At 46.3% G+C, this 26,507-nt stretch overlaps 7 protein-coding genes across 8 annotated transcripts; 4 read left to right on the forward strand and 3 right to left on the reverse strand.

Annotated features, from left to right (window-relative positions):
- Positions 1-747: 747 nt before the first annotated feature.
- LOC6550410 (innexin inx5) lies at positions 748-7,331 on the reverse strand. Of its 2 annotated transcripts, XM_001977705.3 has the most exons (4): positions 6,997-7,331; positions 3,357-3,733; positions 2,295-3,276; positions 748-2,023 (listed from the first exon to the last, which is right to left on the reverse strand). In XM_001977705.3, exons 3-4 carry the CDS (start codon positions 3,048-3,050, stop codon positions 1,499-1,501), a joined length of 1,281 nt encoding a protein of 426 aa, XP_001977741.1. In that variant the 5' UTR covers positions 3,051-3,276; positions 3,357-3,733; positions 6,997-7,331; the 3' UTR covers positions 748-1,498. The 2 variants fall into 2 exon arrangements, with proteins under 2 accessions (XP_001977741.1, XP_026838119.1); XM_026982318.1 differs by having other exon boundaries at positions 2,295-3,733.
- A 1,848-nt stretch (positions 7,332-9,179) lies between these two features.
- LOC6550411 (uncharacterized protein F54F2.9) lies at positions 9,180-11,670 on the reverse strand. Its single transcript, XM_001977706.3, has 3 exons — positions 10,840-11,670; positions 10,213-10,420; positions 9,180-10,131 (listed from the first exon to the last, which is right to left on the reverse strand). Exons 1-3 carry the CDS (start codon positions 11,514-11,516, stop codon positions 9,451-9,453), a joined length of 1,566 nt encoding a protein of 521 aa, XP_001977742.1. The 5' UTR covers positions 11,517-11,670; the 3' UTR covers positions 9,180-9,450.
- A 334-nt stretch (positions 11,671-12,004) lies between these two features.
- LOC6550412 (uncharacterized protein YBL113C) lies at positions 12,005-13,823 on the forward strand. Its single transcript, XM_001977707.3, has one exon. It carries the CDS (start codon positions 12,131-12,133, stop codon positions 13,034-13,036), a length of 906 nt encoding a protein of 301 aa, XP_001977743.2. The 5' UTR covers positions 12,005-12,130; the 3' UTR covers positions 13,037-13,823.
- Positions 13,824-15,068: 1,245 nt separating this feature from the next.
- LOC6550413 (band 7 protein AGAP004871) lies at positions 15,069-19,040 on the forward strand. The gene is made up of 4 exons (XM_001977708.3): positions 15,069-15,418; positions 17,427-17,943; positions 18,008-18,173; positions 18,243-19,040. The coding sequence occupies exons 1-4, from the start codon at positions 15,238-15,240 to the stop codon at positions 18,474-18,476; spliced, it is 1,098 nt and encodes a 365-aa protein (XP_001977744.3). The 5' UTR covers positions 15,069-15,237; the 3' UTR covers positions 18,477-19,040.
- A 464-nt stretch (positions 19,041-19,504) lies between these two features.
- LOC6550414 (band 7 protein AGAP004871) lies at positions 19,505-21,785 on the forward strand. Its single transcript, XM_001977709.3, has 4 exons — positions 19,505-19,824; positions 20,696-21,209; positions 21,287-21,452; positions 21,523-21,785. The coding sequence occupies exons 1-4, from the start codon at positions 19,656-19,658 to the stop codon at positions 21,724-21,726; spliced, it is 1,053 nt and encodes a 350-aa protein (XP_001977745.1). The 5' UTR covers positions 19,505-19,655; the 3' UTR covers positions 21,727-21,785.
- Positions 21,786-22,939: 1,154 nt separating this feature from the next.
- Positions 22,940-24,162, reverse strand: LOC6550380 (NADH-cytochrome b5 reductase-like). Its single transcript, XM_001977711.3, has one exon. It carries the CDS (start codon positions 24,131-24,133, stop codon positions 23,183-23,185), a length of 951 nt encoding a protein of 316 aa, XP_001977747.1. The 5' UTR covers positions 24,134-24,162; the 3' UTR covers positions 22,940-23,182.
- A 48-nt stretch (positions 24,163-24,210) lies between these two features.
- Positions 24,211-26,502, forward strand: LOC6550381 (transmembrane protein 185B). Its single transcript, XM_001977712.3, has 4 exons — positions 24,211-24,567; positions 24,642-24,712; positions 24,901-25,475; positions 25,542-26,502. The coding sequence occupies exons 1-4, from the start codon at positions 24,530-24,532 to the stop codon at positions 25,932-25,934; spliced, it is 1,077 nt and encodes a 358-aa protein (XP_001977748.1). The 5' UTR covers positions 24,211-24,529; the 3' UTR covers positions 25,935-26,502.
- The last annotated feature ends 5 nt before the right edge of the window (positions 26,503-26,507 follow it).

Here is a 26,507-nt window from a genome sequence, read left to right on the forward strand (position 1 = left end):
AAACCAAAAACCGAAAACCGAAAAGCCAAAGCAAAACAACGGCGGCGCAAAACAATACCGAATGTGAATAGGAATAGGAATACGGGTGCTATAGATATGGAAATAAAATACCTACATATAGTACATAGATGTAACCAAAAGCTGAAGAAACACCGGCCGCACCTCTGCGATAGAAAGTAGAGCACCGACGTCCTGATACCCCCTAATATAGTGGGAACATATTAGTGTATTAATAGCTATATCTGCTTTAAGCCACTCTACTTGAAAAGATTTTATTTCTGCCCTTCTGTAAACTTGCTTCCCTAAAAACCTATAAAGAAGGTGCGTCATATTTACAAAAGTAACCAAAGCGTTGATACAAATATTTTGTAAACCTTTCAAAAAAAAGCAATCTTATAATTAATTTAAGTGTTCTAATCAGGTTCAATATTTATTTGCTTTCATTGTGTCAATTCTAAATTCAAATGCATGCAATCGCAACCACCATCTTTATCAATTTCGAGTGTTCGAGTTTGTTAGAGAACTTACATATACGATAATGAAGTGTGTCTCATTCGGACTTAGTTAGGATCGTCATATTCAGTTATGCAGCAAAATAAATAGTTGTGTAGCATTCCCTTATCAGCTGGTGAGTCACTGCGAAGCGGCTCTGCAGCTGATATGCCCCACGTGAGTGCAGGGCATATTAAACGCCACACGAATGGCTTTTGAATAATATTTACATTCATTCACCTGAACGAGTGCGAGTGAGTGTGAGTGCGAGTGAGTGAGTTGCGTGGCGAAGGCGGCCAAATGCGAGCGAGTTGCGTTGTTAATGTGCGCAAAACAATGCTGAAACCACGACGATCGCGGGAATCTGGGGGCTTGGGGCTTGGGGCCTGTGGATCGTCCCAGCAAAATATAAATGACGAAATTATGGCAGCAACTAGTTATAAACAATGCACATTAAATGCCAGCAGCAAAGGCAACAAAAGTTGAGGCAGCGGCTGAGCACAAAGTCAATTCGCATATAGAAGCGAACTAGAAATATATAAAAATGCGAAGTAAGCCTAATAATCACAGCACAAATTTACATATAGCTTACCAATAAATGGTTCAACAAATATATTGATTAATATGAATTCAACTATTTAAAACTCACAAAAATACGCCGAAAATTTCGAGTTTTTCTGCCTTCTACCAAGCACAAACTAGGAATTAGAATTGAGGAACCTCTACCTGTAATATAACATCTAGCAGTCATACCCAAATGTTCAGCACGCCATAAGGTGACTAAAAATGGTTTATCCTCGCTTATAGTCTTAGAACATGGAAGTACAGAATTTTTAAAGGAATGGAGAGGAAATATACAAATTTAGGTAAGCAAAAGGGCGCGAATCAACGAACGACGGCAACGTCAATTGGGAGTGGGCAGCCGGAGGACGAGGCGATCTGGGGATCCTAATCATATTCCTGAGCCTGATCCTGATCCTGATCCTGATTCTGATCACTATCGCTCCTAGACGGGACTCTCCAGGGTGCTGCCCGATGAGGAGGTGCGCAGCTCGCAAAGTTCCTGCATTAGATCCCGGAAGAGCATGGGATTCACGTTGACGCTGACCTTCATCATCAGGAACCAGTCGCCGATGGTGAGGTCCCGTAGGGCGCGCTTCACATGCCGCTTGGACATGAACCGCAGCTGGCTGCGGATCATCTGCTCCCGTAGATACCTGCTGCAGATCATGGCCAGCCGGCAGAGGAGGTTCAGGCCGGAAATCAGGGCCATCAGCAGGAACCAGGCCCACAGGAAGACGAAGATCTTCTCGTTCAGGATGTTCAGCGGCAGGATGCACAGGTTGTCCATCACGTTCGCCGTGCCGCTCGCCCCGAACTTGAGCACCTCACACTTGGCGATCTTGGGAAAGACGCTCGAGGACACGCGGTTCCAGCGATCCCAGTCGTAGAACGGAATGGTGGCCAGCGCGTGCAGGTACTTCGACCAGAATCCGTTCAGGAACACCTCCAGCACCATTATGTTTACCACCTGTGGATAGGTTGCCATAGGCTTTATATAAATCATGGTAGTCAAGGGAACCTTGTTCGTGTAATATATAAGTATATAAAATACTACAGAAGATAAGAAAGTTATATCCAAACTGAGCCCAGGTTTAAGCGCAAACTCCCTTAAACTCATACTTGTTGGAATCATCTGTAAGGATTGAACTTTATCTCCTCGTAATGAACCCCAATTAGAATCATCATCATGAAATTCTCGCTTAGTTATCGCTGAACTCCATGGTGTAAACCCTACTCACACTGATGAGGAAATTGAGGACCTCGCAGAAGACGTACTTGGCCATGTAGCAGAAGTGCATGTCCTCGTAGTCGGTGGTGAAGTACTTGACCAGCAGGCGCAGCCGGGTGTTGTAGGTCTCCTCCGAGAGGAGCGCCTCGCCGACCTCCGAGCAGAGTTGCTTTAGCCGCTGGCCCTCCCACACCTTCCACAGGCACGAGGGGAAGTAGAAGATGAACGACTGGAAGAGCAGCAGGATGATGACCCACTGGTAGTAGCGCAGGTACTCCCGCTCCGTCTGGCCACGAACCTCGGGGCCCACGCCCTCGGCTATCAACATGGCCCGGGCATAGGCCTCGTTGTATTCCCCAATCCTGCGCAGACTCGACCTGGAGTGGGATCTGATGCGCACTCTCGCGGATGACTGCGGTGCGGTGGAAGAGGAGGTGGCAATGTCGGAGGAGACTGCCAAGGAGTAGGAGGAGGATGTGGCTGCTTCCTGGGGCGGGTGAACCAGCGCCAGCTGCTGCTCGCTGAAGTCGTCCAGCTTGAGGATGTAGGTGCCCATGGTCCAGCAGTAGGACTGTATGTACTCGATATTCTTCTCCTCGCTGATGCACTGGATCGGATCCCCAAAGTACTGGCGCGCGGACAGGAGCAGCGAGCAGGTGAGCAGGATGACCACGGTGCACTTGGAGTGGATGGTGAAGACGGCGTCGTAGATGCGTATTGACTTGAACTGGAGATACTTGGAGAGCGGCTTCACCGCCGAATACATTTCTTCTGCCTCCGGGAAGAGTTCCTCGAGGACAGCTTCCAACTCTCACCGCTCCGCTTCTCTTCGCCCCGCGGTGCTAACTGTTGATCCCGATCCCGATACCGATCCCGATTCCGATCCTCCTTTGTCCAGGTTCTCGTTCGGGTTTTAGCCCTGTATATGCTGCCCCACGGATTACTCACTTCGATCTTCGATGGATGACTATGAATGCAATCGAATTGCCAACCTAGGATGGTAGCCAGTTCACAGATCAGATCGTCGCTCGGTTTTACATATTTTTTTGTCCGTGCCGTCATTATTACCTACTTGGTTTTTTCTCCATTTCTCTCTGAATCTTGGCAGTATGTCAGTTGGGTCCTGTCACTATCGACCAGTGTTGTCCATACGATTGGCCAATACGATTTGCCAAACTATTTGAAAGCCCATTAGCTCCAAAGTCCATTGCCGACTTTCAGGCATTTCTTAGTGAAACACAAGAACCCCACATCTTTGCTCCATTGCTCGTTTATTTAAGCATTTGCTGTTACGGTAGGATTATGAAAGATTTCCAGCTATAATTCTCATGATTCAACACTTCAGCCTTGGCTCTCTAGGTCAGCTCATCGAATTTGGGGTAAAAGGGGGGCCAAAGCTCCATTTGTCGCCAGTCAGTCCAAGTTCAGGAATCCAATTATCGAGGGTATCTGCAATTAGGCAAGGTGCACGCTGCTAATTACCATAAATCAAATAAAGTTGTAAAGTCCGCTGACGATGACCTTCAAGGTCCAAGAAATATGTATCACCTTTTTTTGAGTTACAAGCGGCAAAAAGAGCAAACACAATGAACCCATCTAATATAAATCGTGCATGAAATAATAATCGGACAATCAAAATGTGACTGGGTAATAATAATTTATACTACGTACAGAGAAAAACAATGGGATATGTTACGTCAATAGAAAGTAATTTTATATTATATTTTACACCTTCATTGGGTTACGGGGTTCCCTTTATTCAAGTGTTTTAATATACACATTTGGGACTCAATTGCTGTGCTCCAAGTAAATTCTCACACTGGAATACAATTTACATAATATATTAAACTGGCAAAACACAAAGTTCACTGAACTTGCTATTCCGGTAGCATAATATAATTACTGCATAAAAGGTGCCTTCTGAAAATATTAGCCAATCAAATAATTAAATAAATACGATCTCATTTAACAGGCATCGAAAAACAGCAAACAGGATGTTGCATTCAACTTTCAAAGCATTTGGGCTGCAATTCAATACTGCTGAGCAATATTGTAAAGACCCGAATTTAAGTTCAAACAATAGCCCAAACCTTCGAACCTTAAATTTAAAAGTGGAATTCGGTGAATCGAATTCGGTGCAGAAAATCATCATTTCCTGGCTCGGCGCAAGCGGCATTGCCAAAGTATCTAAATACTTGAGCCATCAGATACTTTGACACCTCCGTCTGCAATCCGAATCGTGAAGCTCCGGCACAGCAGAAGATGGAATAGTAACCATAAACTGGTGTTCCCTGAACTTGACCTCCAATGGCACTCGAACCATGTTTGGAGGGGGTGGATGGAGGGGGGACTCGTCACGATCCACCGATCGAGCTCCAAAGCGCCAAATTGAGCGTTAAGAGCTTCTCGTTTGGCTTCCATTTGTAACTTCAATACTTTATTGTTATTAATTTATTTGGGCGCGATGAGTGGGCAAGTTTTTTGTTGTCCGAAATTGAAATTCAAAACGAAATATGCGGAAGTTCTGGCAGATTTGTTTGGTTCTTTGTTTTGCTCGCTGCTTGGCTTGTTAACTGGATGTGTATTTGTACAAGAAAGAAGTACACAAATGGTTATAGGAAAATCACCAATTGTTGTTCTTCTTATATCAACTTTATGCTCTTAGGTCAACCACTCTGGTGATGAAATCACAGGTATATATTTATTCATTCAGATAGATAGAAGGTTGAGATACAATCTGATGCCAAAAGCAATGGCAACACGTCATCTAGTTCGCTGCTCACTACTGTTTTTGATTGTACATCTGATTCTGATTCTGAGGCTCTGACTTGTCGTTTTCGGAACTCCAGTACCCACTCCCTTGGACATCGTCGTTCCGCAACGCCGAGCGCAGTAACAATTAAGATACTGGAGCGCAGAGGCAGAGATACTTACATACGGCGAGATACTCGTGCCGGCACTCGATTTCCAAAAGAGCTGGCTAGAAAAATCGACTGTCATCATATCCCTGAGCCAGCCAGTTGGCTAGGTAGCACTATGGCTATAGAGATACACTTAACTGGGCAGCAGTCGCCACAATCGCAGCTTGTGTATCTGTATCTCTTGGTCGCAAAAACAATTGTTTATTATTTACGAGCATGAAAGGAGGCGTTCCCCGCAGGCCCATATCTCAATGTCCCCTTCTGCATATGGCCAGCATTAATTTCGTGGGTCTGGTCAAGTCGCTTAAGTAGATGCACTGCGACTAAAGTATTGCACATCATAGGAGCGCCATTTACAAGAACCAAATGTATAACAAATTAATGCCAAAGGTTTTACAGAATGGTACGAACCCGCCATAATTACTATCCTTCAATATCACATTTAATTATTGTCCCTAGTCCCAAGTGATCTTGTTTTTCTCAGTGCTTGTTGGATTGCAACATTTGCCAGGTGTTTTTTTGTCCTCAATTGGCGGAAGGAAAACGAAAGATCCCGGACAGACTGTATACGTTATTAGATCGCCGACATAATCAAAAATCAGCGCACCCCAATTAACCCCAGAAATAGAGCCCCTTTCAATTTGCCAGCTCTTAAGTTGTTTATTATTATGATTTTTCTGGGGCTTCATTCACCGAAGAGTTCAACCTTCATTTGCTGTTCGCTAATAAAGCTAAGTGTGTGAATAAAACGAACTAATTTAGATGACAAATGCTGCTAATTGCCAGCACACTTCTTTTTATTAAACAAATTCTGTGCTCGGCAGCATCCCATATGTGTTTTTATCTGTGCCATAATATTTTGATTTTGTTTAATCTGGGGCACCTTTTCAAAGCCAAAAGTTCCTCTCAAGGTTTTGTTTTTGGGAATAGAGTGGTGAACTCACCTTGACTAACCTTTTATTCACAAAATGCACTATTCGCAGTTCACTCACACCAGCCGCTTCACAGTTCCTTGTATTTGGATTTATAATTACATACGAACATATCTGACCAATTAGCACACGAGTGGCGATGTTGTAACCACAAATTAATGGGAAATACTAGCAGCCCCAATAAAAAAGGCCCTTTGCCAACTGGTTTCACGCCGTACTCCACTTCCGCGCCACCAAAATGGATCTGCTTACCATTCGTTCTCTATTCAAAACTATACAAATTATATTGTCTTTGGCTTCAAAGCCTTGACCATGCCCCACAAGCTCGATTATTTAGAAATAACCTCTCGGCGAATTAGCCAAACCACAGATCAATGCTAACTCCATCTATTCGAATGCTCTGCATGTGGTGATTAGCAAATTTCCGCTAAATTATAACAATAAACACCAGATGCGTGGAAATTGAATGGACGATGGAGTACCCTGCTCCTATTTAAGATTAATGATTAACAATTAATAAAATTAATTGTTTTTGGTAAAGTATTAATGACAAATATTTCCTTGCAGAAATGTCTTAGATGTACTCGCAGTATATTCACTCCACTCCACTCAGTATTATTAGTGCTCATATACCCTAGATAGTTTGGTTTACATAGCATTAGGAGGAGAAATAGTTTTGTAAACAGACGAATTTATCACTTGATTTCCAGGCTCGAGCTTCCAGTAAAAAGTAATTTAATCTCCATATAGAGTATATTCTCATAAACTGTATTCTATAACCCAGATGACCTTATTCCTAGAACCAATTGCTTAGCTCACTAATTGCTACCTTTGCTTCCCAATCTCGTCGAGTGCTCACCTTGGTGATAATATCATCCTCCGGTTGCTCTTGGGGCGGTGCCATTGCTGCTCCTCCTCGGAAGTCGGACTCTTCAGATGGCTAGTTACAAACGATTATGATTTGCACCAACAGGCTATAGATTGTCATTTCTTCTGGGTAAAAAAACTCGCGAACTCAAACAACAAAAAAATAATATGGGGATTAAAAAAAAGTGCTGTTGTTCTAGGTCCGCGCTTGATTTAACAGCTTAGTTGAATGCTAAGTGGCATTCAGTGAACCGCCTCGTCTGACACTCCGTTTTCGACTGAGTGAGTTCGACTCACCATATCGATATAGTCGCCAGGTTTTTAAAGTCGGCAAGCCGAGAAACGCGAGCAAAGCGCGCGGCTTCTGGCCAACAAACTGGTTCTTATTGTTATGGGGCTCTGGGTTCTGGGTTCTCATCTCCATTCTCCATTTTTCTCGGGGTCTTGTCTTCGGGTTTTCCCTCGTTCGCAGAAGAATCTGAACTCGAGTCCGAGTGCGAGTCATGATCAGAATTGGACCCACCTGCGGGTACGTGACGTCAGGTGAACTTGCCGCTTGAACTTAAAGTTGAAGGCCAAGCCGATTCAGCTGGGAAATGGCGATTGCCGCCAAATGGAAAATGCAAAATGGAAATTCAATGGAAATTAAGTGCTCGAATGGCAGCTGCAGTCAGCCATTGGCATTGGCCACAATTTGTGGAGATACGTATGTAGATACGTACGTACGCACATGCAACCGAGCTGACTGCGACTAAAATCGCCCTTGAAACGCTGACAAACCGCTCGAAATGGTTTTTCACTTTTATTGTTTTTCTCGCTGCACTTTGGCGAGCGTATTAGTTAGTTTGAATTGCAACGGGGACCAGTCTGTCTGGTTAGGCAATAAAAAATAATTATTATATAGCCTATCAAAGTAATCGCAATAAAGAGCCAATAAAAAACAGGAATCCAAAGAATTTCCACTAGCATCAGTTCAAAAGGGCTAATTGATGACCAACTCCAAGTATAGTTTTATAAGGTTGGTCTAAATAATCAGTGGAAAGCGAGAAATTATTTCAGAAGTTCAAATAAAAGGTATTTTGAAATATTTCCATATTTAGTGCATATAAAAATACCACATTTGTATATATTTATACTTATGAAAAATGACGTTCGTTTACTTTGGCTAAGGAATTTAACGAGATTACTTTTCATACCACACAAACAAGTGCTTGATTAACTAAATAAACTTGATGGATTATCCAAAATAGTAACTTCCTAATTTTAAAGTTATTGTTTTCACCGAGCATTGTGTGAAAAATGAATGCTATTTGTTGTATCCCAAGATTTTAATCAATCGCTTGCTCCGAAGCAAAGAGCATTCAGTTCGAAGTTCGATTCGCATTGATTTTCATGTTGCAACCAGGTTTGGTGGACAGTTGACGGGTTCTGCTGCGCCTACACTTGGTGCGGAGTGCGGACTAGAGCTTGGAGTCTTGGATCTTGGGTAGTGGGTCTTGACGCAGTCTGGTGTTTCTAGTGCACGAGCGTTTTAAGTTCAATGCAAACACGAATGGTGACCAAAATGGGAGGAGGCAGCGCATCGAGTTGGCCATAAGCAGCCCAACCGGACGGGCCAACAAAGAGCGAGTTGCCGGCGTTCAGAGTCACAGTCATAGTCCAATAATCATCAAATGTAAGCCGAGCGTAATTAAAAGCCAATCGTTCCAAGGTTATCCGCACACACAGCCCAATAATAATCCGCCTGCTGGCCACATTAATAATGAATTGGTATCCTTGATTAGGCGCGGAGTCGAACCGCGGTTCCCAAAAATCGGCAAGAACCGCCGAAAGGGCTCAAATTAGATTTGATGAATAATAAATCTGAAAGGGAAACTCCTCTTTGATGCCTGACAGGTTTAAGCCAACTGGGAATTATAATTGGTTAGCGCTTGACTTTGATGGCTTTAAAGCTGCAAACGACATGCAAGATAAGTTTGCGGACGGCGGTTTAGAGAGGCAATAATAATTAAGTATTCGCGATTGTGTACATAATCATTTGATTTAATATGGTATGTCTTTAATGCTTTTTGATTTATATCTAGTGATTATGCTGCTGCACCATAGTTTGATATTTATTGTATTAGGTGCCAACCTTAAAGTCCACTAAACAACCCATGAATAACTCTGTCCCTCTTCACTGCCTTACACATTTCGTTTACTTAGCAAAATTAATCGACATTTAGATGTTTACAATATAGAATTATGTACAAAACATAAGATGAGCGCTACACACAGTGATGGAAACGGAAGGGGCGGAGGATCGGGCCGCGGATTAGGATAGGCTAGGTCCAGAATGCTGTGCCAGAAAGTCTTTAATGCAAAATATAAAAAAATTCAATTACGTCTAGATTTGAGCCACACGAGGATGATCCGCAGCAGGACCGAATGGAAGCCGGCTTTCCGACTAACTGATCTCGTACTGATATGCATCGTCCGAGTCCTCGCCACTGGATAGGTTCCGCTTACGACGTCGCTGCTCCCGCTTGCTAAGCTTCTTGGAGGCTGGCGCCTCTTCCGGTTCTGGCGGCGCATGGGGCTCCTCCTCGGGGAGCTCTTCCTCGATGGCGGCTACACCCTCGTCCGGCTCGTTGGCCTCCTCCTCGGCCCGCTTCTGCGTCTTGACCAGCTCGCAGAGATACTTGTAGCGCACCAGGCACTCCTCCTTGGTCTTCTCCGGCACACTGTTGGCGATCTTTTGCCAACGGTCTCCGCCGGCCGTCTTTCGGTACTTGACTATCGCAGCCTCCAGGGCGCGCTGCTGCTCCTGCGTCCAGTTGGTCTCCGGAATGAGCATGCTCTTCTCAGCCGAAGCACCTGCATTTGCAGCTGCCTTCTTCACTTTCTCCTTGCGCTGCGCCTGCTGCGACTCCTGGACCAGAGCCTCGGCCACGCTTTCCGTTTGGCCGGGAATGCGGTAGCCGTTCTCCTTCATCTTGGCCGCCATGAAGGTCACCTCCTGAACGCTGCGGTTCATCGATTCGGCGATGGTGTTCCAGCGGCTGCCAGCTCCGCCTGGATACTTCTTTACCAAGCGAATCAGCTCGGTAAGATCCTCGTCAGTCCAGAAGCCGCCGCTCACCGTGCTCTAAAAGTAAGAGAATTGTATTAGTAAGGTTTCAAATCCTTTGCGTAACACGAAAACAGGAAGCATTTGACGGCTTTATACCTTCTGGGAAGCAGGACGAACTGCATCTTCATCGGTCATTTCGCGCGCCTGGATCTGCGAATAGCCGCGCAACTCATCCTCGGTTTTCTCTGGAGCCTTGCTGTTCTGCTTGCGTTTTCGCAGATTCTCCTTGTGCTCCTTGCGCAGGCGCGCCTGCTCCTCTGCCTCCCGCTCTAGTTCCTCCTGACGACGGGCGGCCTCCAGCTCCCTGTGGTTGCAAAGAGGTTGAATCAATTAGTTACTACTACAGTAAACGTTTTGGGGACCATTCCCACACGATTTCTAAGCTAATCGAAATCAAGTACCTTATCTGTGGTTATATCAAAATACATTTCATTTCATTATCTTGCCACACAAAGTCTGAATGTATTCCTTCTTCGGGACCTATCAAATGATGCAAGTCATCGTAAGGTGCATTTATGGGTATCTTTCTTGGGAAGTACCTTTCTCAATCTTTTGTTTCTCAACTGAATTGTCTATGTTACATCGAATTGGACTTTTCGAAAGGAACAGCTTAATGAAAGAACAAAGTTGTATAACCCGAAAACAACTACAATGGCAACTACAATCCAACAAGAAGACTCATTTCGAAAAACGGAAGGTAACCAGTAGAGCCCTCCCACTTACTGCCTGCGCTTCTCCAAGGCCAGTTCCTTAAGCTCGTTGGCCTTGCTGAATCCGTTCTTGATGGTGCGCGGCATGTTCCACAGGGCCAATGGGATCTGGATGGGCAGGGTGTTCAGGAGCGAGGGCATCGGTATCTCGCTGAGGATCACGTCCATGTCGATGTTCTTGTTCTTCTTCTGCAGCTTTTTCAGCTTGGAGCCAAACACCTGTTCGGCGGTGTACTTCTTCTCGAGGTAGGCCGCCCAAGCGAATAGATACTGGCCCACGGTGGTAATCAGGAAGAGGATGAAGGCGCCCTCGTAGAGGCCGATCTTGCGCATCCGTCGGTAATAGTAGAGGGCAGATTTCCAGTTGGGCATGCCCTCCTTTAGCACCCGGTCGTACTTCTCTCGGCGCGAGGGATCCTTGAGGACCTCGTAGATGGAAACGAGGTTGCGGAACTGAATGTTGGCATCCTCGGCCGGATTCTTGTCCGGATGCAGGACAATGGACAGGGTGCGGAAGGCGCGCTTCACCTCGGCGCCCGTTGCCGTTTGGTTGATGCCCATGAACTCGTAGAAGTTGCGGTTTACCTCCTCGACCAAGTCAAAGATCTCCAGTTCCTCCGAGTGCCAGGCGCTGGCGCCGGTGGCGCAGAGCAGCAGGAGGCCGGCCAGCATCAGCTCCAGTCGCATCATCGTCGTGGTCCGAGTTTCAAATCCGGGTCAGGTCCAAGTCGGAGTAAAATCCAAATTTAATGCGGCAGACCCACGCACGCACCACACATACACACACACACGCAAGCAAACATGGAAGGGCTCAGCTGGAAAGTGGCAACGTCAGCAGCCGTCGGACCAGCGTTGCCACCACTCGGAAGTTGCGAGATTTGTAGCTTTTCACGAATTTCTGTCATATTGCACATACAATTTACTTCACTAATATATAGTGTTTATTTAGTTCAGTCAATTATCATTAATAAGATTTAGTTTTAAAATATTTTATTTAGTAAATCGAACTATTTGAAAACCCAAGAACATGTAGCTTAATTTTCGTATATTATTTACTATCAAGAAAGAGTAGACAAACATTTTTTCATTACATTTGTCAAGTTCTTCCCGAAAAAGTTAATTCTTTTTTGCACCCAATTTTGTTTAGCTTCTAGCTAGATACATAATTTTCACCTGTTCCTAGCCAAAAAGCCCACCACTGACGCCGGTTATCGATAAGGTATCGATGGTGCTTCACTTGTGCAACTAAATGAATAGAGGCGACGCGACGTTTCACTCTTATAAGAATAAGAAATCAAGCGACAATGAAGCTGCTCCATGTGCTGTGGCTGCTGAGCAGCCTGTTCCTGGTTGCGGGCCAGCAGAATCAGACAGCTAACTCCGCCACCAAAGACGCCCCTGTGGTGGGCAATGCGACGAACGTGCCGCAGGCCAAAGTGATTGCTGGATCGAAATCGGAAACTGGATCTCCGGGAGCTGCCAGCCAGCTGGTGGCAGGTAAGGATGCAGCTGTGTTGCAGCAGGAGAACTCCAACAAGACGGCCACGGCAGACGGCCATGCAGGCAAGACCAAAAATCTCACGAACACGGACGCAGGCTTGCCCACCGCTCCCTTGGCCACTTCCAAGCCGACTGTGGAGCAAAAGGTGGCCAAGGAGGCAACCAGTACGACCTCCACTGCATCCCCTACCAATACGACCACCACCACGGCCAAGCCAGCTGCAGGATCAGCCATAGTTACCGAGGGCCAGTCCAAGAAGGACGTCAGCAAGCCGGGCAACTCGTCCACCAATGGCGCAACAACATCCTCGAGCAACAGCACCAACACCGCCACCACCAAAACTATCAATTCAACCATCATCACAACCACGCCAAAGCTGAAGAAGCCCACGGTGGTCTTCAGCACCGATATACACCAGGATGGGGAGGATATGGCGGAGCTGGAGAAGAGTCAGGATAAGACTGGTACAAAGGGCGTTCCCAACCAGCCACTGGCCACGCCCCCGGAGCCCATTGTGCAGGGGCTCACTGGAAGTAATCTTGCCGATCACGGGGACAACGGGTATGTGGTGCCCATTGTTACAGTGCTGTTGACCGTTCCACTGGCCATCGGTGTGGTGACCATCATGTATCGCCGCTTCCGTGACATGTGGAGCACCAGGCACTACCGCCGCATGGACTTTCTGGTGGACGGCATGTACAACGACTGACGAAGGCGCGGACGACAGCCAGGCGGCAAGAGCGGCCACTTCTCCGGCAGCTCCTCCGGCGCCCTCGGATGATTATTAGTTGTTTAAGTTATACACGACTGGATGTGCTTGCATCCAATGCAAGGTCTCCGGATCGAAAGCAGAGTGAGAGAAGCGGAGAGCAGAGGAGGCGATAGGATGACGACACAAAACTATGATATTGCTCAGTCAATTAGAGGAGGAGGAGGAGAAAGGGATTCGCTTTGTAGCGTGGCTAGGATACCCTTCTGAGCGGCCAAATTGAATTTAAACCAACTGATTTTCTACACTAAATTCGAGTGAACTCTTAAGTTTAAGCATTTGGATTTTTGTCAAGCATTTGTTACAAATCGAAATTGATATCGACACCTATATATACCCTATATATATATATATACTTAAGCTGCTGTATATCGAAGGCTGCGACCAATCGCATCTGACTCTCAACCATCAACATCAGCGCAATTAGCAATCACTCATTGAATCCACAATCTAGCCGTAATGTGCCTTACGAATCAGCTCTATATACACCTTTACACATGATATTCTCCATCGCCGATGCTTCGAGGTGATTTCTTCGCATTTACTTTACGCAACCAAGCAACACTCACTCAAAAAAAGCTGCAGAAACCAAAAATCACAAGCAATCGGCCTGAAACAAGCAAATTTATTGCATTAAGATGTGTATATAGATATAAATATATACATATTTCTTATTGTTATCAATATAACGACTACAATAAAGCAGAAATGCGTAAAAATAAATAAATTCCTGGAAATGGCGTTTATTTCTAAAAAGACCTAGGGGACTACTTATGGTCCGCACTCGGAATCTTTAAAGTCACGCCAAAACTTTGTTTTTAATACTACGTTGAAATTATATTTACAGAACAGAATGATATATACAGAAACAGATGAATATTTTATGAACATGAATATTTTAAATATTGTTGTGCACTGCCGCAACTTCAAGCATTTCATTTACTAAAAATCTTAACATTGGTCCAAACTTTTTGGTAGTGTAAATCATGATTTATGCATTCCAGCCTTGTGTATTCAAATAGCTTGCACTAAATCTTCTGGTTAACCCATTAATGTCTTCATTTATTCTTTATGGACGGGAACACGGAATCCACTCCATTCCGCCAACACCTCCACTGGCCAGATTCCCTTGGAGATTCGGGAGCTCCAATTGTTGTGCGTCCAAAACTCTGACCTTTGGTGATAATAGATCACCAGCGCCTGCTTCGCGCGTCTTGATTTAGACAAATGGGAAACGAGCAGCCACCCACCTCCAAATGGGCATTCCACCCAAGCTACAAAATAAGGAGGAAGATGGCCGAGCAACTGCCGAATGCTCTCAATGAAGTGGTTTATAAATGATCTCCATCTGCGAAGTTGTTCGTAGGTCGTTTCAATAATTTAAACAAAAAGTACTAAACTACCAACAAAACGATCCATTCCGGGTGCGTTTGTGTGTGCCGGGAAATTCGGAAAAGCGGGAAAATCGCTCGGCCACGAGAATGCGTGAAGTGAGCCGAACGATTACCGCTGCCACCGTTTTCACCTCTGTCGAGAATACAGTTTATAATACCCAATAAAGTATAGGATCCAGGGTACAATGTGTTCATAAAACATTCCGTTTGTAGTATATCAAAGAATTAGGAGATTATTATTTTTAGGGAATTATAAATACTATAATTTAAGGAATTTTTTGGTCACTGCAGTATACACATAAATAGGTTATTAATTACTTAATTATACATATTTAGTGTGTTTTTTTTTAATAAAATATTGTACCATTTTTAGAATTAAAGAGCTATGGTATTCGGAATATATAAAAGGAAATCAAGAAGTGATCTATTCCATATCAAAGTTTGGGTGATTAGTCAATATTTTGGGCTCGCACCTTACGTATCCAAATATATAGTGCGTTTGTATATGGTATTTCCTAGTCGAGACATCGATTGATGTGTGGAACAGTTTGGTATTTCCTGTCTTTGCCTCTGCGTTTGGCTTCGTTCATTCTTGGCGTGCTCATTTAAAAACGTGCGCTGGACGCGTGCAGTTCTCCAGTTCTCCAGCTCGACCAGTTTCCGTTTGAATACCCGACCCGTGGAGTGGAAATCGATTCCCTCCAATCCGATCCGATTCGATCCCAGCCTGGAACGTGTCCTGCCGAAATGCATCCTGCCTCGCCGCATCAGCACCGCGCACGCCTGCACGTCGGCTCGCCGGGATCGGGTGGCATACAGGCCTCCTCCTCCACGGAGACCTTCCCGCTCACCCCGCAGCACCAGTCCTCGCAGCACGCGGTCCACATCCCGCCGCCCCCCTCCCTGCCCTATCAGGGACTCAAGACCTGTAAGCATGGAGAAAAGGGTTAAGAACCTGAATTTATGGGATATTCCATTTAATATTGAAGTTTTTAAAAATCAATTTTCAAAATATCCTCCGCCTTTTTTTTAATTTGTGTTATGCCTTATTCAGAACTAACTAATAGTGATATAAACAATATTAATTAATGGCCATCGAAGCCAAAAACAAACAGCGAGATATTTGGAAAATATACGATTTTTTTAGGACAGATAATCAGATTAAAATGCCATTTACATAACGACTCACTTTATGTAAACTGACTAGTTCTGAAGTCAAGCTTGATCGATCCAATAGTACTATATATATAAACAAAATCAAGAAGGTTCCTAATAAAGTGCAGTACTACTAGGAACATAAATAGACTATTATAAAACTATATTAATTATTAGGCCATAATTTGAAACAACATGAATTATAAGCCTAAAAGTTCCGAAAGGCTTAAAAAAACGATTATAAGAATATTACTATTGATTACGTTAACAAAACACCATTAATTACATTTACATTACATTTGGGAAAACAATTAAATATTTACAGCCTGATTAAAAAGTGAATGAAATAATCGCAGATGCCCACGCGTGTGTGGCAAGACTTCCTTGATATCTGGACCGGATTTCCAGATGCATATAACCAAATTATTCGCTCGGCGATTTGTTTAGCCCATAAAAATACACGCACATTGACTGCCAGATACAAATAGTTGCTCACATTATACTTGCACCACCGCACCGCACACATGACCTCACAGAACTCTAGTGTTCCAGAATAATTCATAATTCATAATTCATAAATCGGTCAAATGTGCGATTAATGGCGATAGGTGAGTCACCGAGCCGCGTGGAGCGGAGAGATGGTTCTGAATCGAGTCGTTGAATCGCATCCATCCAACGATCGATCGATCGATCGATCGATCGAGCGACCACCTATGAAGTATGCAATATAAACTGTGCGCCGACATATGAAAATAAATAGAGGCTATCGGTGTGGACGAGGTACGGATCGTGTGGTCGAAACTCGAAAGATAAACAGAGCGGCGGAATACTCAACACCCAGCGCGGCACGGGCGCAAACATGGCCAGTTCTGGAGATCTGGAAATAAATACATACTAGTGCAGTACCGCCGTGGGCAAAGCCAAACCGAAACTAGAAATCAGAAATCAGAGATCAGAGATCATATTCAATGTCTGGTCCATGCCACAGCAGCCATAAACAAAAATGCCCAGCCATGTACATAGTTAGTCAAGCATAAAAAGCCAAGGCAGCCCGCTGGTGGGTATTTATGGAACTCGTGGCATTCGTACTAGATCAAAAGCAATTTGTACAAGTTAATTGCCCCAAAACAGAACCGTGGAATATGCTGCCGCAATTGAAACAATCAGGCCGATCACCGAAGCCACTTTTCATTGTAAACAAACAAACAGCAGCCGTTTCGAAAGGATCATAAAACAAGTAATTGGAAAACAAATTATTAGGTCAGTCACTTGCTCGCCAGCGCTTTGGAAAACCCAACTGCAACTTGTATCTTTTCGTTGGGCCAGTAGTTGTAATCATAACTTGGTTTTCCTATATGCATAGCAATGCGATAAGTTTCACTTGCTGAGGCTGGAGGACAAGTGTTCCAGGAATACCGCGAATTCTTCAGCACAGCGTGTAAAATAACGTTTCTGAAAACTTAAGGCTTAAGTAGCAGAAAGATATGAAATAGTTGTTTAGTTCAAGTTGAAATTCGAAATGGTTTCCGTTTTCATAACAAACGAGTGCCGCTGATTAAAATGAATCATTTATTTATTTGTATATCGACTGTTTACGGAAAAGTTCATTAGCTGAAGCCAAAGTTTTAGAACAAATAGACCAGCTAATAAACAAAAAGTCTACGTTTCGCGCGAATTCTTCAGTCAAATGACTGGTTGGTCAGAGTACGTGGTACCCATGAGTTATATAAGTTGTTTCTACATACATATATTATATCGGAATCCTTTTGCACATCTTACAGCCGAAAACGATGACATGGGCTGCGTGGAGATCCTGGCCACGGTGGTGTCCGTGCTGATCATGGTGCTGACCTTCCCCATCTCGGTGTTCATCTGCTTCAAGGTGGTCTCCGAGTACGAGCGCGCGGTGATCTTCCGGATGGGGCGACTGCGCAGCGGCGGAGCCCGTGGTCCCGGAGTCTTCTTTGTGCTGCCCTGCGTGGACGACTACTATCCGGTGGACCTGCGCACCGTGTCCTTCGATGTGCCGCCGCAGGAGGTGCTCTCCAAGGATTCGGTTACGGTGACCGTGGACGCGGTGGTCTACTACCGCATCAGCGACCCCTTGAAGGCGGTCATTCAGGTGTACAATTACAGCCATTCGACGAGCCTCCTGGCGGCCACCACGCTGCGCAATGTGCTCGGCACCAGGAATCTCTCCGAGCTGCTGACCGAGCGCGAGACCATCTCGCACACCATGCAGATGTCCCTGGACGAGGCCACCGATCCCTGGGGCGTTAAGGTGGAGCGCGTGGAGATGTGAGTAGCCAGCCCAAAGTCATGATGCATAATCTGTAATCCACTATGCACGATCCGCTTGCAGCAAGGACGTCTCGTTGCCCACTGCCCTCCAGCGGGCGATGGCCGCCGAGGCGGAGGCGGCGAGGGAGGCGCGAGCCAAGGTCATTGCCGCCGAGGGCGAGATGAAGTCGTCGAGGGCGTTGCGCGAGGCCTCCGAGATCATCTCGGCCAGTCCATCTGCCCTGCAGGTGAGTCACGATCTAATGCAGGAACACTTGCAACTGGCACCACTCGCTTCATTCACTTTTCCCACTTAGTTGCGATACCTGCAAACCCTGAGCAGCATCTCAACCGAGAAGAACTCGACCATCATCTTCCCGCTGCCCATGGAGCTGCTCACGCCCTTCCTGAACACCCACGCCCACTCGCAGCAGCTGCAACTGCAACACCAGCAGCAGCAGCAGCAACAGCAGCAGCATCAGCAACACCAGCAACATCCTGCAGCACCTGGCACGCCGCTCCATCGGCACCAGCACCAACACCACCAGTGACGCACGATGTCGGTGCTGCAGCCATATCTGGAGGCACTGCATCGCTGCGAGCTGCAGCGGCAGCAGAAGCAGAAGCAACGGCGGACCGGAGCGGCTGCAGCGGGAGCAGCGGATGACGATGACGACATCGTGGGTTTCTTGCTCTAGTGGAACGGCGGCAGCAGCGACAGAAAGCGGAACTGGCCGGAAAATCCCGGAAAATGAGTCGAGTCGCCAAATAACTCGAAAAACTCGAAAGATTGAAAGTGCCATGGAATTCCCAAGATACTGAGGAGATTCTCACATATTTCGGTGTAAAAATAATTTTTTTTTAGAATTTATCCTATAGTATAGTCGCGTTTTAGTATGCAATATCATCTGATTGATCCACCAGGCTTTTCCAAGCATTTTTATTGTCGTTCTTACTTTATTCATAGTCGTTGCAAGCAGAGGCGTTATATTATGTATTATTAAATAACCAATATTATTTGTTGTGTCCAATGAATTAATAATAGTTATAGATATCTACAAAACTGGGTAAAGGCTAACAACCATTTAAATAAAACAAGTAATGATTCAAACCACATTATATCCAGTTCTTCCCCTTTTCCGAAACACCAACACTTTTGTATTTATATTTACATTTCAATATTTGGTCTTCGCTTATCTAAATGGCGCACACAAACGACACGGATTTGCGTGCCATTTCAACGAGTGTGGCAGATTAGCTCTTCAGCGCCAATGTCCCCGAGTCACGCCCGGGTTCCAATGGTGGGGCGGGGTAACCCCGTGACCCCAACCAGATCTGCGTCTTTATCAGCTCTAGCTGATATAGCAGATTGATTAAACACCGAACGTTCTTGGGGAGACAGAGCTTTGCCAGCTTTCATTGATCGCTGGGCGCAGTAATCTTGAAGTACGCCTCCAGTTGGGAGTTCTTTCGGAGCAGTGCAGTGAGTCATCCGGTGACCGGTGACATGGCTCTCGACTTACACAGTGTTTCCCCGCGCATTTGAGCCGCTCGGCAGCTCAGCGGAGCGATAATGCCAATGCGATACTTCGTATCCGGGAGAGCAGTGCGCTCTTATCACGTGAGAAAGCTTTGGGGCATTCAGTTTGGCTCTGGCGGCGCTGGCCGCGACAGTTTCGAGTCCATAGCTGACCGGTGAGGAGCGAACAGAGGCCAGCACAGAGCCAGCAATGGAGCCGCACCAGGATTCGCCCGTGTACGCCAACTACGAGGATATGCGCAACTCCGGTCCGGCCAGCTCCACGGCCTACATGGTCAACATGGGATCCGCCGGAATGGGACCAGAGCCGGCTCATCGCGTGCCCGGCACCACTCAGCAGTACCGCGGATTCAAGACATGTAAGCGGGCGAAGTCGGCATAGCCATAGATACATGTGGATACCTATGTGGATGCAGCAGGATCCTGGTATAATCGTTCGATTCTGAAAGTGCAAATACACGCATTTAGTTGGAAACCATATTGTTCGAACTCCGCCCACCCGATTTAAATTCTACTTACTGCCCAGCTCTAATCAGTTGAGATCGATTTAGATACGATTTCTTGGAATCGCGGGTTCAGATAAGATTGCCACAGCGCATTGATCGCGTGAGTAGTTGCTTATTAGTTCAAAAAACGCAATAATATTTTAGACATGCACAATTGATGGATTCTGTTGATAGGATTCGCTAAACAAATGACTTGCGTACTCACATTCGTTTTGGTAGATAGGAGTTCTAAAAATCTCGCTGTTTCGGGACAGATTGTAATGATTTGATTGTCATGGTAGTCCCATCTAATCCTCAGTTGATTCCAACAGCACTCTAGTCTGTTACTTTTTTATCGCACACATCGCACTTGTCTATATCAATTGCAATTGCCATTTGAATTCATGTTTTAATCGTAGGAATTTCTATTGACGCCCAAGATAAGGAACTGATTACGTCGTATTGGTGTTTATCCGATGGCTTTTTGGTTCAATTGCTGTTGTTGGTGGCTGTTATCCTTACACGGTTCTTTCTCCTTTAAGGTTTTAGTCCTTTTGTTTAATTAGTGTTTTAGAGTGCAATCCATAGTTCAATGACAAGGTGGCTTTTCCGGAATTCGAACTAAGAAGGCACTTAGAGATACACGGGCTTCCACTTGGTCAGCGAAATAAGGTGGCCTTATCTTAGCTTTTAAATGTCCAATTTGTAAACGAATATTTCAAGTTTTCCTAACTTCTATTTGCAGCGGAGAACGAGCCGAGGGGCTGCATGGAGTGGGTGGTCACCCTGTTCTCCGTGCTGATCTTCATCATCACCTCGCCCATCGCCATCTTCATTTGCTTCAAGGTGGTGGCGGAGTACGAGCGGGCGATCATCTTCCGGCTGGGCAGACTGAGCGGCGGAGCGCGTGGTCCCGGCATGTTCTTCATCTTGCCGTGCATCGATGAGTACCGCAAGGTGGACCTGCGCACGGTCACCTTCAATGTGCCGCAGCAGGAGATGCTGACGAAGGATTCCGTGACGGTCACCGTGGACGCAGTGGTCTACTATCGGATCAGCGATCCCCTCTGCGCGGTCATCCAGGTCGAAGACTTCAGCATGTCCACCCGCCTCCTGGCAGCTACCACGCTCCGAAACATCGTCGGCACTCGCAACCTGTCCGAGCTGCTCACCGAGCGCGAAACCCTGGCCCACAACATGCAGGCCACCTTGGACGAGGCCACCGAGCCGTGGGGCGTCATGGTGGAGCGCGTTGAGATGTAAGTAGCAAGGCATTTGGAGTCCCAGATTCGCATTTCTACACACGTACACATGTATGGTCTCCATCCGCCTGCAGCAAGGACGTCTCCCTGCCCGTTTCCATGCAGCGTGCGATGGCCGCCGAGGCGGAGGCCGCTCGTGATGCTCGTGCCAAGGTGATCGCCGCCGAGGGCGAGAAGAAGTCCGCCACAGCGCTCAAGGAGGCCTCCGACGTCATCTCATCCAGTCCATCGGCCTTGCAGGTGGGTGTTGTCCTAATAAATCAGAAAACAACCGCTAAACACTGATTACCATTCGAATATTTTGCCACAGCTGCGCTACTTGCAAACACTGAGCAGCATCTCCGCCGAGAAGAACTCCACCATCGTCTTCCCTCTGCCCATGGAGCTGCTGACTCCGTACCTGGCCAAATACGCCCACTTGATGGGCCCGCCACCGGAATTTAAGCCATCGCCGGGGAAGTCCGACAACTTAGTTTTAGACGCACAGGCCGCTTGGCCAAAGACCAACCTATGATTTGAATGAAGGGCGTTGCCAGAGTTTAAAATATTAATAACGTCATATATTTTTTTTTTAATTAAAGTTGTCCACAAGGTATTTCAAGTTTTCCTAACTTCTATTTGCAGCGGAGAACGAGCCCAGGGGCTGCATGGAGTGGGTGGTCACCCTGTTCTCCGTGCTGATCTTCATCCTCGCCAATCGTCGATTATTCTATGAAAATTTCAAAGGTAAAACAACAAAACTCTGGTACGTTCAGAGCCATTTGCGAAAACTTCATTGCAGTCGGACTATGATATTTTAAATCGGTGCAGCGTGGGTATTATGCAAACCTCGGTAACGCTAATTTACCCAAGTTGGCAGCACCAGCAAGCGGAAGCTTGCCGCTATTTTCCATCCTAGGATTTCCTGTGGTTTACTTTTTGTCTTACTCTTTGTATAGTACTTCATTGCTTGATAATGCGCTAGCGGAGGCACCTGCAGTGTGGCCCAATCGTGTAACGTGACGCCTAGGACTAAGCACTCCGGCTTGGTCCGCGGCAGAGAAATTGAGAAGGTGCTGCACAGCTACAAGTCTAAAGACTGGGTCATGTTCTTCGTCACCTGGAAGAGGTCCTATTTGGTGGGTGCCGTGTCTTCTGAGGAAATCAAACATGTGTACCCCAAACTAATCATTGATTACATTAAGAGCTTAAAGCTGAACGACTAAGTACCTCCGAAGCCCGACTCCCTTTTAAAAACTGACAATTTATAATGGAACTGGACCGGAGCTCTACACTTAACTCTGCTTTTTTGCTCTGTTGTAACACAAAGTTTACTTGAAAAGGAAAACTTGTATCTTTCTTATTGAGCAGTTTAAATTCTTAGCATTTTCATTTTTAATAATTTCTCCGAGCTAGAGGCTGATGAATCATTCACAGAGGAGAACAACCCGAAAGCTCTTCATTATATATAATATATATATTTAATATAATATATAATTTTATATAATATATATATATATTATATTATAATATATTTATATATTATATTATAATATATTTATATATATTATATTTATTTGGAGAATATCGAGTTCGGATCCTTGGGTCCTTTGGTCAGTTTCGCCCTTTGACTCTGAATCAGAATTATTGAATACAACTACCATTCACCTAGTGTTCTCTAAAGTAGGGGAGCTAAACTAGCAAATAAATAATTTCAAGCAAGTACATTCCAACACAGAAGGTAGAAAGAAACTGGTAAATCGCAGTTTATTATAGAAAGAATTGTATTTATCATTCATAGATGAATTTTGGTCATTATGCGTACCTTGATGCCCAAAACTAATAGACTCAGCAGCGATAAGTAAAGATTCACTCAAAATGGTGCTATTGAAGTGGAGCAAATGTAGGCAATACAGTAGAAGAAGAATGGCTCGGCGAATTACATAAAATGTATTGAAATATTTAAAGGCACCCACAATTATTCCTCGCATTTACAACATATAAATGTTAGCCGGATCTACGTCCAATGATTCTGTTGCTACTTGAGCCATGATCTTTTGAAAACTTGAATCTCCAGCCACGATGAGGACGCGCTGTCCGGGGATCGCGGGATTTAGATGGGTGGCTAGTTCGGAAGCATCTAAACGGGACACTTTGGCCGTCTCCTTGTAGCGAAGATTGTGCCGTAGCTGTGGGCACTCCTGGGCGCAGTGGCCCGCCTCCTGGCAAGCGGTGGTGTCACACTGCTGATGCGGAAGGTAGAGGTAGCTCCTGTAGTTCCAGAACTGCGCAAACTCAAGCATTTCCTTGCGAAAGTAGACATGCTGCAGATCACGGGCGCACACCAAATGCCACAGGCGACTCATATCCTCCTCGTTGTCCAGCACCTGCCGAACCAGCGGCAGAGTGGGTGCAATAGCAACTCCCTGGGCGATAATATAGATGCACCTGGCCGGCTGTGGGTTGTGTACGTATTGCCCGATGGGACCCCGGAACTCTAGCAGATCGTTGGGCTGCACGGCTTGCAGGTGCTGTGACATTGGTCCCTCCGGCACCAACTTCACCAGGATCCGGAACTCTCTTGCCAAAAAGTCGCTCCAATAGGGCGAATACGGACGCAGCAGGGAGCCGACGCGCAGCATTACATGGTGACCGGGTGGAATGTCTAGTACAGCGTCCCCCGCTGCCTCGCCATCCTCGTCTGCTGCGTGTGCAAAGTGCAGGAGCAGCACCTGACCATCCGATCCAGATTCCAGCGCTTCCCGTCGCAACAGGCGGAACCTGGTGTAGCTCAGGATCACGTTGCGTTTTCCCGCCAGCAGGACGCGTTTGCTCGGCCGTGGCTTGTTGTCAAGGATGCAGTTGGTGCAGCCATTGCCGCAGCAGTCTGAATCCTGCACCACGTCCTCTTTCTCCGGCAAATCCTCATAACAAGATAACATTTGTCTGGGCCTATCGTGGCTATCGATAGCAGGCTATCGTAGCCGAAAACTGGCGATTTGTAGCCAGACATTTGGCTAGTACCGCAGTCAAGCCAATCGTCAGAGCAGGCTGGAGTTATCGTTATCGAATCTCGGGACAGACATGCCAGTCAAAAAAGTGTGTAAATAAAACAAAGAAGAGAATATAAGTAGGGAAAGGGGTGATAGATCGGCAACAGGCGCAAGAGTACTAACTGCTCTACCCACTTCCCCATAACACACACCCCGTTCGGGAGCTGATCGCTTCGAGGAGCGGACGCAGTGCGGCGGGAGCCCACGAGCAACTAGTGTCCAGGTACAAAGCAGTGTCCAGTGTCGCGCTTGCCATTGCCATAGCTCTATGGTGTCCACAGCAACATGAACCTGGAATCTCTGTTCCGCGACTTCAATCCCTGGTGAGAAGCCTCCGACTGCGGCCGCCCGGATCGCGTGGGAGTTCCAATCCCTAATCTGTCATGTTCTCTTCCAGCAAATTCATCGTCCACTGCAGCCTGTTCACCTTTGTCACGCTCTTCGCCTTGCGCCTGGACAACTTTATAGGTGTGTACTTCTCTGTGGAATCTCTGGAAATCCATTTCTAGAAAATCTAGAAATGCGAGTCTCTACAAATTATAATATTCCAGATTTCTATTACACTTAATAGCTATGATCAATATTATGATTTTAAAGGACTTAGATAAATTTGTTGTAGGAACATTAACCTAGTCTAATCGAGTGCCTTATTCCAGATTGGCCCTACTGGGCGATTTTCACACCGCTGTGGATATGGAAATGTACCGCCATCCTGGGCGCAATCGTGGGCGCCATTGTGTGGTGTCGGTATCCCCATTATCGGCTAGAGGGCGACGCCTACACGCAGTTCAAGGCGATGCTCATCTCGCTGGCCCTGCACCTGATCCTGCTGATGTTTGAGCTGCTGGCCTGCGACAAGCTGACCTCGGACCGTCACCTGTGGGTGCTGGTCTTTATTCCGCTGATCTTCGGCTCGGTGGTGAGTGTGGGCGCCTGTGTGTGGGCCGTCAAGCACGATCGCTCTTTCGAGCTGGAGCTTTTCCTGGCGGTCAACGCGCTTCAGTTTGTCTCACTGCCCCTGAAGCTGGATCGCTTTGTCTACTGGAACTGGGACGTGGTGTTCGTGCCCATGTGGATCGTCATATGCCTGAGTCTGGTCAGCGTGTTGTACAACATCATATTCTGTGGCATCATGATGCGTACGCCAGAGGTCTCGCTACAGCAGAAGAAGGCGGCATTAAACGCAGCGGTGGGCAACATCTGCACGGTGCTCCCACTGCTCTGCTTTCAGGTGAGTCCTCATCCCTCTTAAGTCCCTCTTAAGGATTCTGCATTACTAACTCATCTACTCCGCCAGGTGGTCATCTGCGACAAGCTGGACGGCGAGCTGAAGTTCCCGTACATCGTCGCCTTTTCGCCTCTGCTCGTATCCATTATGTCGCTAATCATTCTCAGCTTCACGGCAAAGGGTGGCAACATGTGGTGGTTCGGCATCCGCAAGTCCTTCAGCCAGTTCCTGCTGTCCGCGATGCCGTTCCTGCAGGAATACGGCAACATCAGCTACCACCCGGAAACCCACAGCAATGTCGCACAGTCCATGCCGCTGGACGCAGCGTCGTCGTCGACTAGCATGGCGGCCAGCGAGCAGCTGCACGAGTTCGGCAAGCACGACAAGAAGGGCAAGAAGGGGGCCAAGAATGACATCCTCAAGCCAGTAGTTCCGTTCGTCAGCATTGACCTGCCGGACTAGATATAGACAGCCAGCACAGCACAGGAGCAACAGTAACAGCAACATCAACAATAAAACGCAAGAACCACGTAGACATAAGGATAGCCTCTCCACACGCGCACACGGAGACGCCGCACACCTTTGTTCAGGTGTTTATGCTAAGCATTGCATACCCAAACACACTTACACTCACCCTCACACATCGGCCGTAGCTTTTAGACTCGTACTGAATTTTAATTGTAAGCCAAACGCTAATACCGCCCACGAACCATGCCCCCAACCACGCCCATCGTCCCCACCATATAATAGCTGTACATATATACAGGTCCTAGCCACACACTTTTGTTTGGGCTGCTGCACCTGACCCAAACCCGAATCGGTCTCCAACTTGACCACTGTTTGCCCACACAATTTGAACACAGCCGCCTTTCGGAACTTTGACTCTTGACCGTATATATGTGCTAGTATTATGTGTTGCATCTGTCACACCTTGAGAAACCATTTATGTGTAATGCCCTACTATAAATTGTAAATAATTAACAAAGTACGTGAAAACGAGAAATATACTTAAGTGCTTCCAAAATGAAAATGTCT

This window comes from Drosophila erecta, unplaced genomic scaffold (genome assembly GCF_003286155.1).
Source record: "Drosophila erecta strain 14021-0224.00,06,07 unplaced genomic scaffold, DereRS2 tig00000126-arrow-pilon, whole genome shotgun sequence".
NCBI lineage: Eukaryota > Metazoa > Arthropoda > Insecta > Diptera > Drosophilidae > Drosophila > Drosophila erecta.

Bases quoted from the DNA above. Each gene is read 5' to 3' on its own strand.
- LOC6550410 (XM_001977705.3), bottom strand. From the start codon at position 3,050: ATGTATTCGGCGGTGAAGCCGCTCTCCAAGTATCTCCAGTTCAAGTCA. The intron at 2,024-2,294 runs GTGAGTAGGGTT...ACCTATCCACAG, and splicing joins TCCTCAATTTCCTCATCAGT to GTGGTAAACATAATGGTGCT.
- LOC6550411 (XM_001977706.3), bottom strand. From the start codon at position 11,516: ATGATGCGACTGGAGCTGATGCTGGCCGGCCTCCTGCTGCTCTGCGCC. The intron at 10,421-10,839 runs GTAAGTGGGAGG...TTGCAACCACAG, and splicing joins GCCTTGGAGAAGCGCAGGCA to GGAGCTGGAGGCCGCCCGTC. The intron at 10,132-10,212 runs GTATAAAGCCGT...TCTTACTTTTAG, and splicing joins TTCGTCCTGCTTCCCAGAAG to AGCACGGTGAGCGGCGGCTT.
- LOC6550412 (XM_001977707.3), top strand. From the start codon at position 12,131: ATGAAGCTGCTCCATGTGCTGTGGCTGCTGAGCAGCCTGTTCCTGGTT.
- LOC6550413 (XM_001977708.3), top strand. From the start codon at position 15,238: ATGCATCCTGCCTCGCCGCATCAGCACCGCGCACGCCTGCACGTCGGC. The intron at 15,419-17,426 runs GTAAGCATGGAG...CACATCTTACAG, and splicing joins CTATCAGGGACTCAAGACCT to CCGAAAACGATGACATGGGC. The intron at 18,174-18,242 runs GTGAGTCACGAT...TTTCCCACTTAG, and splicing joins CCAGTCCATCTGCCCTGCAG to TTGCGATACCTGCAAACCCT.
- LOC6550414 (XM_001977709.3), top strand. From the start codon at position 19,656: ATGGAGCCGCACCAGGATTCGCCCGTGTACGCCAACTACGAGGATATG. The intron at 21,210-21,286 runs GTAAGTAGCAAG...ATCCGCCTGCAG, and splicing joins ATGGTGGAGCGCGTTGAGAT to CAAGGACGTCTCCCTGCCCG. The intron at 21,453-21,522 runs GTGGGTGTTGTC...ATTTTGCCACAG, and splicing joins CCAGTCCATCGGCCTTGCAG to CTGCGCTACTTGCAAACACT.
- LOC6550380 (XM_001977711.3), bottom strand. From the start codon at position 24,133: ATGTTATCTTGTTATGAGGATTTGCCGGAGAAAGAGGACGTGGTGCAG.
- LOC6550381 (XM_001977712.3), top strand. From the start codon at position 24,530: ATGAACCTGGAATCTCTGTTCCGCGACTTCAATCCCTG. The intron at 24,568-24,641 runs GTGAGAAGCCTC...GTTCTCTTCCAG, and splicing joins TTCCGCGACTTCAATCCCTG to CAAATTCATCGTCCACTGCA. The intron at 24,713-24,900 runs GTGTGTACTTCT...GCCTTATTCCAG, and splicing joins GCGCCTGGACAACTTTATAG to ATTGGCCCTACTGGGCGATT.